Source organism: Benincasa hispida, chromosome 11 (assembly GCF_027475165.1).
Source record: "Benincasa hispida cultivar pf3 chromosome 11, pf3_genome.v1.1, whole genome shotgun sequence".
Taxonomy (NCBI): Eukaryota; Viridiplantae; Streptophyta; class Magnoliopsida; order Cucurbitales; family Cucurbitaceae; genus Benincasa; species Benincasa hispida.
This window is the reverse complement of record NC_143488.1, coordinates 75013899-75027271: the sequence shown is the minus strand read 5'-3', so window position 1 is coordinate 75027271 and position 13373 is coordinate 75013899. Positions and strand designations below refer to the sequence as shown.

The window sequence follows — 13373 nt, the reverse complement described above, 5'->3', positions numbered from 1 at the left end:
AATAATATCCATACTTCTACCTCTACCACTTCAACTAACAATCTTTAGAATTTGGCTAAAAGCAAATCTCAACGTAGTTCAACTAGTTAATATGAATGAAAATAATATTTGGAGTCTGTTTTGTGGTCAATCTATGTTTGGTAAATATTTCTATCTACACATGTTAGAGTTTAAAAAAATAATATCCAAATAAGGGATTCAATTAAAATAAAGTTATACTTAATGTTTTAAGATGTGTTTGATAGTATATTAAAGAATTAGATTCTAATTAAAGCAATTATTGATTGGTTGGGATTGGTTGTAGTTACCGTCAAATTTTAGGTTGAATATATACTCTTAACTAATTTATTTATGAACATATTTTAGTTAATTTTCTTATTAATTATTATTTCAATAAATTATATAACAATGATTTTAAATTTTAAAAAATAATTGAGTTTATAATATGAATAATCATTCTTATATATATATATGTTTTAGCATAATGTTGCATTTTAAAATTTAGATATGTTAAAAATATAAAAAAAGTCGTTTTTAAGAAGTTGTACAGTTCGAATGAACACATCTTTACTAAATTCATTGAATCTAAAAACATCAAACAAATCCATATTGTCAACCAAAATGTTCTTTAGGAAAAAAACATGTGAAACTTTTGGCTAAACTTAGTCCGACAGCCTCTCCGAATTCACATTTAAGCAAATTGGAGGAAAACCTCTCTTCGCCAATTTCTGTAATTTGGGAAACAACTCCCAAATTTGCCATTCTGGCCAATGCGTCTGCGTTATCAAAGTTGTTTTTTTTTGGTGTGTGGAGATAAATGCGTTGCTAAATTTGGCCCATATTTATTGCTAAAGAAATCCAACAAACGCCTTTACTCTCACGGAAAACGTAATGAAAATAATAAAGGATGAAAAAAAGAGGATGTGGATCCCATATAATAATCAAAATTAATTACATCGATGATCCTTTCCTCTATAATAGGATTACGTATATTGAATACAGATTTTATAGCGAGGTCCACATTTCATTAAGATTACAAGAAGTGATTTCTACATAAAAGATTTTAAGAATAGACACATATTACGTTAATGTTTTGAACATTTCATTTTTTACAAAAAAAAAAAAAAAAATCTATTGGTCTCTCTATTTTCACTAATATCAGTGATTATTTATAATTTAGTCCTCACCTACGTTATATATATATATACTCTCTCATGTATATTCTCTCTCCCCCAATAATATATTTCATATATTCTCTCTCCCATAATTCACACTCATTTCTTTCTCTTTACTCTCTTTTCTCATTTCGGCGATGTGAGTTGTAGGTGGTAGATGACGACGTGGGGCGAATTGATGGCTCAACACGTGGTGGCACGAACGACTTTGGGACAAATCGATGGCGTGGACGGCGTGGGGCGAATCGACGGTGATAGGTTGAGTAGATTTGGTCGACGTTACGACGGGATGAGCAAATTTGATTGACGACGACGGGGAGAGAGATCTGTGGTAGCCATGGCTAAAGAAGAAGAAGAGATGAAGATGGAGGGTTATGTATTATAAAACCCTATATGAAGATGAACTTTATTTTTTCCTATCTTTTACATATACTGTGATTATGCTTGCTTTTTTTTAGTTTTTGTAGGAAATTTGATATATACTGTGGTATATGTATTCGTTTATTTGATATAAATGAGTTTTTTTTTTTTTTTTTTTTTTTTTTTTTTTTTTTAAATTTAGACTTATTGTATTAAGATATATATACTGTGGTGTAAATTATATATTGCAGTATATTTCATATATTGGTTTATACTGTGATTTATGTAAGCATTGAGTCAATCTCTAATTTATAAATCGTAGTATATTTCATACATTGGTTAGAATATTTTCAAATGCCTAACAAAATGTTCTAAGGTATATTTAAAATAATCATGAATCCGTCCAAATATTATAAAGTATATTTAAAATAATCATGAATCCGTCAAAATATTCTAAGGTATATTTAAAATAACGATTAATTCATAAAAAAAAATCAATAAATTGATATGTACAAATAAACAACGGAATATATTACATGTACAAGTGAACAAACAACCGCAGTTTGTTCCATCTTTGGTATAAACCATGTTTTGACCCATCTTCGGTATAAACCAGTTGTCGATTGAAAGGGGGTTTCAGTCTGAACCATGTTTTTTCCATCTTCTACTTCTGCAATCAATAGTCAACAAAGAGACGGAGCAATCAAGGACAAAAAAAAGGTGCATTTTGAAGGGATAGAATTCCCGAAGCCGCCAAAGGTATGAATGCATTCGTGCCTCTAATTTTGTTTTTACAGAACTTTAAAAGTAGAGTGATGGAAACAACTGGATAAACATAATCCCCTAAGCATGCTTTTACTGTGAAATTACAGAAAAGATAAGGGATATCACATACCCTTGAAGAACCATCTTCTCGTTTCCTCTCTACTGCACGAACACTAACATGATCTCCATTGCTTCTCTCGAACTCGACAACTCCAACACAACAGCAACAATGGGGACGTCACCGCAACGTCTTCCTCATTATTCTCAAGGTGAGAATCACACAGACTTTCGTGGGCTTACCTTTTAATTTTGATGTAGGGAGAATATGAGATCAGAATTTGTTTTGCAGAGGGAATAAGATAATAAGGAGAGAACTGCACAAAACACTTCTGTGTTTAAAATGAATATCAAGCTCAATTAAACCAACCACCCATCTCTTTAGCTGCCTCAATAACTCCCAAGGAGTTATAAACTTGAATCCAAAATTCAGACTAAATTCAATTATATTAAACTAATTTAATATAACTAAATCCATACTATATGTTAGATCCCATATAATATATAACCTATAGTTTATTATATCGTATATAATTTAACTTATAGATTTGTTGAGATTGGTGTCCTAAATCTCTTGTATTCTCGTAGTTTGTAAACACAGTATAAACAAATTGTTATTAATAAAATATTTATTATTTTATGAGTATACACTCAATCCAATAAACTAAGATTCCAGGTTATTTTATTTAATTTAAACAAGTATGTAGAGACATAGAGACAGATATTGTTTGAATAATAACCTAAATAGTCTGTAGTAGTGAATAAGATTGGGTTATTGGGGTTGATGCCCTAAATCTTGTAGGGTTCTGTAGTTTGTAAACACCTGTATGAACAAACTCTTTGTGATGTAATAATATAAGATATTTTATTCACTACAGTATGTGAAATATGAGATATTTTAGTTGCATTAACCACAAACCAATAAACTAAGATCCTTGGTTGTTGTTGTAACTGAAGCATGTATGTGGAGACATACAAGTGGATTGTGCTTTAAGTGATAACTTAAATGGTCTGTAGTATATGGATAAAGGAGGAAAACTTTATCCTTGTGACGCTACGAGTGTGGTCCGCTTTGTAGATATTACAAATGTTGTAAAGTGATACAAATGATCTGATACTGACCATTCATGTATTAGACATGCGAGCGGGGATGCTCTATAGAAAGAAGTTTGTATAAGACCGAACCATGAAATGTTTAGTCTTGTTATATAACACTGTTCATGACGACTTTTATTTCACTAGGATGACCATAGGTAACATGACCTTAATCTTGAGTGAGTTGTGAACTCTTGCCTATGAGGACGGTCCTTTGATTTGCATTAGTGTGAGTGGCCAGATCGCCGACTCAAACCTACCACTTTGGGGATTCGTCTATTTGAGGAGTTAGGAACTCAGCTACACAAGAGGGAATTCACTCTTCCTTGAAGCATGGGTAATTAGATAAATTGCTCCTTTGAGGGTTGATTTCGGAGCTTGAACAATATGACAACACACCTTCTCTTGGCTTGGGAAGAGTTTACTCATAGTAGGACTATGAGGTATTGTTCATTAGAGGAATTAGTGGCACTTAAGGAGTTAGATGTAACTATAGGGGCAAAATGGTAAATTAGCCCAGTTGTACTTATGAGCGATTTGTGAAGGGTCATCGTACTTTTGGTTGGTTATATCCGATGGACACAAAAATATATTTGTAGTGCGAAGAGTGCAGCTGTCAGTCTTTAGTGGAGTGTCCGACGTTAACGATATTGGACATCGTGGTTAAAGAGTTTAGTCAGCTATTCACGTACCGTTGGAGCTTCAAGCTACAGGTTCATAAGGTCCCCTTGGTAGCTCAATGGATTCATGTTGAGAATTAATTTTTGGGTTAGTTTGAAATGTTCAAATTAACAAGAGGAAATTTGATTATATATGCTATAATTAAATCGATTCAATTATATGTGATATAATTGGTTTGATGTATTAGATACATTATTTGGAGGAATTAATATAAATATGATTTATATTAAATGCAATGTAGGAGAAAAAGAACTATGGTTTATATATTGCATGAGATGTGATATTAAAACTATAGGTTATAAATATAATATTGATTTAAAATCAAATCAATTATGAGATAATGCCAAAGGGCGTTTGACAAAGTGAAGAAATATCTATTCAATCCTCCCATCCTGGTACCGCCAACGCCTAGTCGATCTTTCCCGATGCATCTGAAAGTAATGAAAGCATCCATGAGTTATGTCTGTCCTTGGTTAGCCGATGAAACTGGTAGGAAAGAAAGAGCAATATACGAGATTGACAAGAAGTTCATTGATTATAAGACAAGGTATACGGTTCTAAAAAAAAGTGGTTGTGTTTAACCATGAGCCTCGCAACGCTTACACCACTACATGTTGAACTATACAACCATGTTGATATTGGTTTTGGTTTTTTCACCTAATAATCAACTTAGTGGGAAGTTTTAATCAGTTATGATAACTGATGGATAAAATAAAAATCGTTTTCATTTTTTCATAAGTGAACGCTAAAAAGGAAAAAAGTTATACAATAGTTTGAGAGAGTAAATGATCGTGCATAGAGTTTTTCTATACGATAGTCGCTCGATACTAAACGATCAAGTACCTAAGTCTACATGATAAACTCCTGTCTTCTCCCACTTGCTCGATCGTCTACACGATCGTTTAATTCCTCATTCCTTCTACCAAATCCAAAAAGACTCTACAACTCCTGGATTCTCACACCGAGAATACCAAGGTAACCTCGTGGTAGTGTCTATTTGCTGTTCGAGGGTCAAGGGTCGAGTTCCACTCGATTGTGTTAGAGGATTCTACAGTTCGTGCTATTCACTGGTTTGCGTTCGTGCTGTTGGACGCTTAGTTGAGTTTGATTGAGGGATACTAGAAGAAAAGTTCTTCAAGGGTATGTTCACTCGATCTTTTGTATTTTCTTCTTAAAACATGTTGTAATTTAAAGTTTATGCATAACTGCTACTGTTTGATTGTAAATTTGTGTGTTCTTTCACAATGGGGTCTAGAACGATTTGCTTCCGCTCACTGGTTCTCTTTGATAAGAGTTCCTTCATGGGTATCTTATCCTTGTGACACTACGAATATAAGATATTTTGTAGATGTTACAAGTGTTGTAAAGTGCTATAAATGATCTAATTTTGATCATTCACGTGGAGAAATGTGAGCGGGGGTGTCTTATACAAAGAGTTTGTATAAGACCGGACCAGGAAATGATTAGTCTTATTATATAACACCGTTAATAGTAGAGACTTACATTTCACTCGGATGACCATAGGTGACATGACCTGAATCCTGAGTGAGTTGTGAACTCCTACTCCTGAAGGTGGTCCCTTGATTTGTATGGGTGAGAGTGACCAGATTGCCAATTCAATAAGCCTACCATTTTAGGATTCATCTTATTGGAGAGTTAGGAACACAGCTAAATAAGACAAAATTCACTCATTTCTTGATGTTGAGGTAAGTAGACAAATTGCTCCCTTAAGGGCTAATTTCGGAGCTTGGACAATGTGGCCACACCCTCTCTTACCCCGAGAGGGACTTGGTCATAGTTGGACTATTGTTCATTAAAGGAATCAGTGGTACTTAAGGAGTTAAATGTAACTACATGGGAAAAATGGTAATTTGGTCCGGTTGTACTTACGAGCAATTTGTGAAGATTCATCGCATTATTGATTGGTTGTATCCAATGAACATAGAAATATATCTGTAGTGGGAAGAGTGCAGCTGTCGGTCTTTAGTGGAGTGACCGATAGTTAATGGAAGTTGAATAATTTAACTAAAAAGTTTAATTAATTATCCAAGTACCATTAGAGCTTCAAATGTCTCATTTTAGTGAAGGGGCACTTGATCACCATACGGTGACTTTTGTCCTACCTCACTGAAACATCGTTGCAAAATAAATGTAACTTAGGGTACACTAGACTATTTTTCTAGAATTTGATTGGTTGTCTTAAGCGGTTTAATGTAAGTAGACTAAAATAGTTTGTTCTTTTTTAGCAAAATCTTTAAAATGGCTACTACTACTTTACGTTTACTCGCCGCGGATAGTTAACGGGAGAGATTTACGCTAGTTGGCAATCAACAAAATTCTGATCATCGATAATCTTCACTTTGTCCTGATGAAGGATCGTCCTCCCATTCCAATTGCCAATGCTCCTCAAAATGTTTGGGAAGCATATGATCGTTAGACACAAGCGAATAAAAAGGCCCGGGCGTATATCTTGGCAAGCCTTAATGAAGTCTTGGTCAAGAAGCATGAGCCCATGCTCACAGCTCGTGAGATCATGGAGTCTCTGAGGGGAATGTTCGGATAACTGTCTACACAGCTCAGGCATGATGCTCTAAAGCACATCTTTAATGCTCGTATGTAAGAAGGAGCATTTGTTCAAGAACACGTTCTCAACATGATGGTCCAATTCAATGTAGTAGAGATGAATGGGTCGAGCATCGATGAATCCAGTTAGGTTAGCATCATACTGGAATCTTTACCTGAAAGTTTCCTGCATTTTCATAGCAATGCTGTTTTGAACATGATTGACTACAACCTGACCACTCTACTTAATGAGCTACAGATCTTCCAATCCTTGTTGAAAATCAAGGAGTAGAAGGGTGAAGCAAATGTTGCTTCATCTTCTAAAAGGTTCCATAAAGGTTCGACCTCTAGAACTAAGTATGTATCTTCTTCTGGCACTAAAAAGTGGAAGAAGAAAAAGGGTGGAAAGAGGAAAGCTAACCCCATAGTTGCTGCTCATAGGGGTAGAAAACCCATCAGAGCTGCAAAAGGAATCTGTTTCCATTGCAACCAAAATGGTCATTGGAAGAGGAACTGTCCCAAATATTTGGTAGAAAAGAAGAAGGCCAAACAAGGTAAATATGATTTACTTGTATTGGAAATCTGTTTAGTGGATGATGATGATTCTACTTGGATTATTGACTTTGGGGCCACTAACCATGTTTGTTCTTCAATTATGATCTCAAATCCTTCATAAAATTCTTTGATCCAACGCACGCAAAAATCTCAATGTTACCACAATTGCTTACACTACCATCTTATTAACTACTAATTGTTGAAACTCAGTAAAGGACATTTGATGATGAAAATCTATTTCAGCTACTTTGTATTTAATATAATTATCTCTCTCATTTATAAGATTGAAACAATAAGAGTACTTATAAAATGTAGTATATAATAAATCATATATGCAGAAATATTTTCAAAATAACTCATATATTATATATACCTTAGTATACAAATAGATATAACAACAAAATCAATATATACTTTAGTATATAGAATTGGAACAGTAAGAGTTCCTATAAAATGCAATACATAAAAAAATCATATATGCAGAATGATTTTTAAAATAGCTCATATATCATATATATTTTAAAATACAAACATATTAACAACAAAATCAATATATACCTTAGTATACCTAAAATTAACAAAATACACAAACGGTATAAAATGTATATAAATAACTAGTTCTTTGTGTCAAAGATAAAATGATAAAAATGAAAAAAAAAAAAAAAAACTATATAAACAACTAGTTCTCTGTGTCACACACTATACAAAATAATATATTGCATCTAAAAATAATAATGTATATACAAAATTTAAGCACTTACAACTAATCCATTTCAATATTGAGGAAAAAAAACTTATTGAATATGCAAAAGAAACTGAAAAAAAATAAAAACCAAAGAAAACCAAAAAAGATGAAATGTATGAAGAAATATATAGGGTTTTGGGGGGGAAGAAGAGAATGCATGAGGAAAACAAAATTGAAAGCATGGGAAAATGGAGAAAAAAAAAAGAATTGTAGAAGAAGAATGATGTGAGTAACATGAAAAAATGAAGGAAAAAAAAAATAAAGATGGAGAAGAGGAGGGTGAATAGTGCATGAAGAAAGTAGAAGAAAAAGAAATAAGAAAATGCATGAAGAAATTAGATAATGGAGAGAAAAAAAAACACAAACCTTTTACGACCAAGAAGAGGGAGATGAAGAAGAGCAAGAAGTAGAATGATTAAAAAGAATTTTTACATAAAAAAAGATTAAAAATGTATTAGAAGATGAAATCTCAATCCATTATTAAGCCAATCTAAAGCACGTTAAATGACTCAAAAAGGTGACTAATTAATGAAAAATGATAATTACATACAAAATAATGATAAAAAATGACAATAAAAAAATAAATAAAAAAGGTAAATTTATAAAAAATAACACTAAAAATCTTTATCGGAAAAATATAAAATTAAAGATATTTTTGAAAAACACGACTCAAACATGATTTTTTAGGTAAAAATCTTAAAAAAAAAAAAAAAAACTATTATGAATTGATTTAAATACCCAAATGTAGTTTATATTTTGTGGATTGCTAGCTTTCATTTAAGGACGAAAATCCATATGTTTTTGGACCTCTTGTGCCAGCAAATGGCTTGAAGGAGTTGGTACGAGAATTGAGATCTATGTTGCCAAGTCCTAAGTAAAGGCTCTCAAAGCCCACTTCTATAACTTCTACTTCGATTAATTGATTGTCATAGTCGACGTTCTTTAATAATTATATGGGTAAAAAAAATTTCACTCTCATAATATGAGAAATTTTCACTAACTTTAATATGAGAATTACTTCTATTAATTAGTTGTTATGTCAACATTCTTTAATTAATATATGAGTCTAATAAGAGAATTTTCATGTTTTTATAAAACTGCAAATTTTTACTACCGGTAATATGAGTACTATTTCAATTAATTAATTGTCATATCAACATTTTTTTAATAATAATAATATGAGTCTAACAAGAAAAAATTTTCATACTCCCGTAACATGGAAAATTTTCTCTGACTGTAATATTAGTATTCCGTTAATTGATTGTCATGTTAACATTCTTGGATCTAATAAGATAATATTTTCACTCCTGTAGTACTAAAAATTTTCTTAACTAACAACATCAAATAATTTTCTATGAAAAGGCAAAATTTTAGTGTGAATAGAATGAGTATATATTAGAAAAATTTTTATAAATAGAAAAATCTCAAAAATATTTATATTTTATAAAAAAAAATTTAAAAAGTGCTTTGTACTTCATTTTTTCCTTTTTATATAAAGTGTAAATATTTTTAAATAATTATTTATATTAAAAAAGGCCGTAGGTAAAAGTATCAATTAATAGTCTAAGCTGACAGCATAGAGAGGATAAATTGATACGTTGGTGTTTAATTTAGACAACATATCAATTTAGGGTGTGAATTGGTATTTTTTTTTTTTTTTAAAAAAAAGGAAAAATCCTAAAGAGAGAGACAGCAAAACCAAAACAACCATTTTGGGCAGAAGTATCGGCAAATTCTTGTAACTTCGTCGCCAAAACCCCCAAACCCTGCGGCAGCGCCAGCAAACCTCGGCCAACAGAGATTTCAGCTTCTTCCATTTTCATCGGATCCACGAAGATCTCCACAAATGTTAAGCTCCAAAACTCTGCTCTCTCGCGCCATAAAGAGGAAGAAAAGCAAGAAAATTACTGACAGGAAAATCAAGAGCAAAGCTGTTTCTCGAGATCGAAATTCCGTTTCCAAAAAGTCCCAAATTCGGGAATGCAAAGAAGAGGACGGTGAATTTGGTTTCGGCCTCAAATCCTCTGCAACATCTTCCAATCATGGGGTCCAACCATTAGGAAATCTCTATCTCGCTTCAGGCACCATTAACACGAGAAATACAGGTCTGGGTAATATGCAGACTTTGACTGACGAACTTGTTCTTGATGTTTTAGGGTTCCTCGATGCTACCCATTTAGGGGTTTTGGCTAGTGTGAGCAAATCGTTGTATGTTTTTGCTAATCATGAGCCTCTTTGGAGGAATCTTGTGTTGGATAATATTAAAGGTGGTTTTCTTTATAATAAAACTTGGAAATCTACTTATTTAGCTGCTTTTCATCCTTCATTTGATGATTCTGTTATTGGCATATCGGGTTTGAGAGTGAGGGATTTCTATTCTGATCATCTTTTTCAGAGTTGGCTTTGTGCTAACCTTGAAATGAAACCTGAGTGGCTCGAAAGAGATAACATTGTTAGAAGAAAAGGGATTTCAGTTGAAGAATTTGTATTGAACTTTGAAGAACCAAATAAGCCTGTGTTGTTGGAGGGATGTTTGGATAATTGGGTGGCCAGGGAAAAGTGGAATAGAGATTATTTGATTCAATTGTGTGGTGATGTTAGATTTTCAGTTGGGCCTGTAGATATGAAGCTTGAGGAGTTCTTTTTGTACTCTGATCAGGCAAGAGAGGAGAGACCATTATACCTGTTTGACCCCAAATTTGCAGACAAGGTTCCGAGATTGGGATCGGAATATGATGTTCCAGAGTACTTCAAAGAAGATTTATTTGGTGTTTTGGGGAAGGAAAGGCCAGATCATCGATGGATTATAATTGGACCGTCAGGATCTGGCTCGTCGTTCCACATAGATCCTAATTCAACCTCAGCTTGGAATGCGGTGATTAAGGGGTCCAAGAAGTGGGTTTTGTTTCCACCTGATGTAGTTCCGCCTGGAGTACACCCCAGCCCAGACGGTGCTGAAGTCGCTTGCCCTGTTTCGATTATTGAATGGTTCATGAACTTTTATGCTGCAACCAAGACTTGGAAAAAGAAGCCTATAGAGTGCATCTGCAAGGCTGGGGAAGTGATCTTTGTGCCAAATGGATGGTGGCATTTGGTGATAAACTTGGAGGAGTCCATTGCCATCACACAGAATTATGTCAGCAGGTAAATAAGTTACTCTATGTTACATACCAAATAAATAAATCATTTGCTTTTGCTGTTCCTGTAATCGTTGATAAATCATGTGTGAGAAAAGCCAGGAGGAAGGGTATAATGCTTGGAAATGAAGAAACTTAGAAATGTAATATGAATGGTTAGGCAGTTCAGTCCTATAGTTTGTGATATATAGGAATATGATCCTCTGTTGTAAGTCTTGTAGTTATTGCCAGACTCGCCATTTCTTTTGAAGAGTAGCATTCATATGATATGATTAACTTCCGTCAGAAATCATTAGCTAATCTTGTCCATTGTGTCCCTCTATGGCATATTTCTATTTCTTTGTGATAAACCTGACGGCTGATGCTAAATTGTTTTTTAAATGGTAATACTATTAAAAAATGACAGTACTGAGGACGGCCTAGGACACAGGGGCACGGCCGATGCTTGTTCGAGTAAGTCTGCCAAGAGGTCGGGATGGGGAGTAAAAGTTGGTAGTTACTTTAGGCATTCTATAAGTTAGCCTTGAGGGAGAGTTTGGGTGACGCAAAGATCTCCCTAAGTTAATATGCACCTTCATATATTGAGTAAACTTTGGTGTACTTTAGCTTTCTCATTTCCATAGTTCCATTTGGTGTGAATGAGATGTCTATGTTGATTCTCAGTTTCTGATTTGCAGAAGAAATCTATTGAATGTCTTGGATTTCCTTAAAAGACCAAATGCAAGCATGTTGGTTTCTGGAACAAAAGATCGTGTGAATCTGTATGATAAATTTAAAAATGCTATCGATGCTTCTTTCCCCGGAACCGTTGATCAGTTGGCTCGGAAATCCGAAGAGAAGGCGACCAAACAGAAGAAACTTTCTTTTTGGGACTCTGTGGCAGATTCCAATGCTGGCGCTTTCAAGTTCTCTTTCTAGAGAAACAAAATTCAAGCAGAGAAGCAGCCTGTGGAAGCAAAGCTATCAGAACCCCCATTTGCTGGAACGTAATAGGTTGTTTTCCATTGTGTTTCACTTTCAATGAAAAATTTTGTCTATGTAGCTGCTGCTTCTCGTATTTGGAAACATTCTGCCATGAGCCTGTTGAACAGTTTTGACTTATAATGAATTTTTTTAGAATAAATTGCTAATTGCAATTACCCCTTCCCTTCAAATTTTCAATTGTAAAAATTGGATCCTCAAACGGTTAAAATCAGACCATTAAACTTATATTTGTTGTAGAAAATGGACCTTCAAATGGTAAAATTGAACATTTAAACTTATTCAATTGTTATATTTTTATAATTATGTAAGTTTGAGGTTACAATTTTAGACTTGTATAAGTTTAAGGGTGTAATAGTAATTGTCACCATACTTTAGGTTGGTTTTTGTAATGTCATTTTTTTAAGGTAATGGATAATACTAATAATTAAGTATATAATGACATTTTAAAAAATTTGCAAATATAGTATAATCTATTAATGGTAGATCCTATTGTTATATATACTAATATTTTGGTGATTCCTATATTTGCAACCGTTTTTTCTTTTTAAGAACATCACACATTTGGGGTGGGAGATAAAAGGGGACTAGAGGAAGTAGTTATACTTATAATATAATTAGTTAAATTAATATTAATTATAATCAATTATTTTAATTAACTGTTAATACAAATATTTTGATTAAACTTAATAATGTTAACTGATTCATTTATAAATTATAATTAATATATAAATAAATAAATTCATTTAGCCCATGGGCCTAGCCTTTGGGCCTAAGTAATTGGACTTAGACCTTGAATTTGGGCTATTCTAGTATTTTAGGCCCAAATTAAGCCCATGTTTGGGCATTTTGGACATACAAACGTCCAAATTATAACCTCAAATTGGGCGAAATTAATTTTACTCAACCTAACGTTCGTGACGAAAACACGTGACGTCATCAGAATTTGTCTTCAATTTCAATTTGAGACACAAAACTCTTAATTGGTCCTAAATTTGATGATTTTGGTATTTCGTCATTAATTTAATAAATGACGTGGCAATCCGTGATTGGTCCAAAAATTTCTCCTCAATGCCAATTTTCGAGATTTGTACAATGTGGGTGGATGAATCTCGAAAAAGATAAAACTGACATCGATATGCAAAGTAATTTGGTCTTGACTTTGATGCTCCCTATTTAGTTAAACTGTGAATTTAGTGCATAAGTTTAACTAAAGTTTATAATAGAAGACGACCAAACTTTTAATTTAAGAAAAATCTA

The 13373-nt window shown here is 33.2% G+C and overlaps 1 protein-coding gene across 1 annotated transcript; it reads left to right on the top strand.

The window, feature by feature from the left end:
* Positions 1-9614: 9614 nt before the first annotated feature.
* On the top strand, positions 9615-12255 carry LOC120089685 (transferring glycosyl group transferase). Its single transcript, XM_039047047.2, has 2 exons — positions 9615-11139; positions 11810-12255. The coding sequence occupies exons 1-2, from the start codon at positions 9842-9844 to the stop codon at positions 12048-12050; spliced, it is 1539 nt and encodes a 512-aa protein (XP_038902975.1). The 5' UTR covers positions 9615-9841; the 3' UTR covers positions 12051-12255.
* The last annotated feature ends 1118 nt before the right edge of the window (positions 12256-13373 follow it).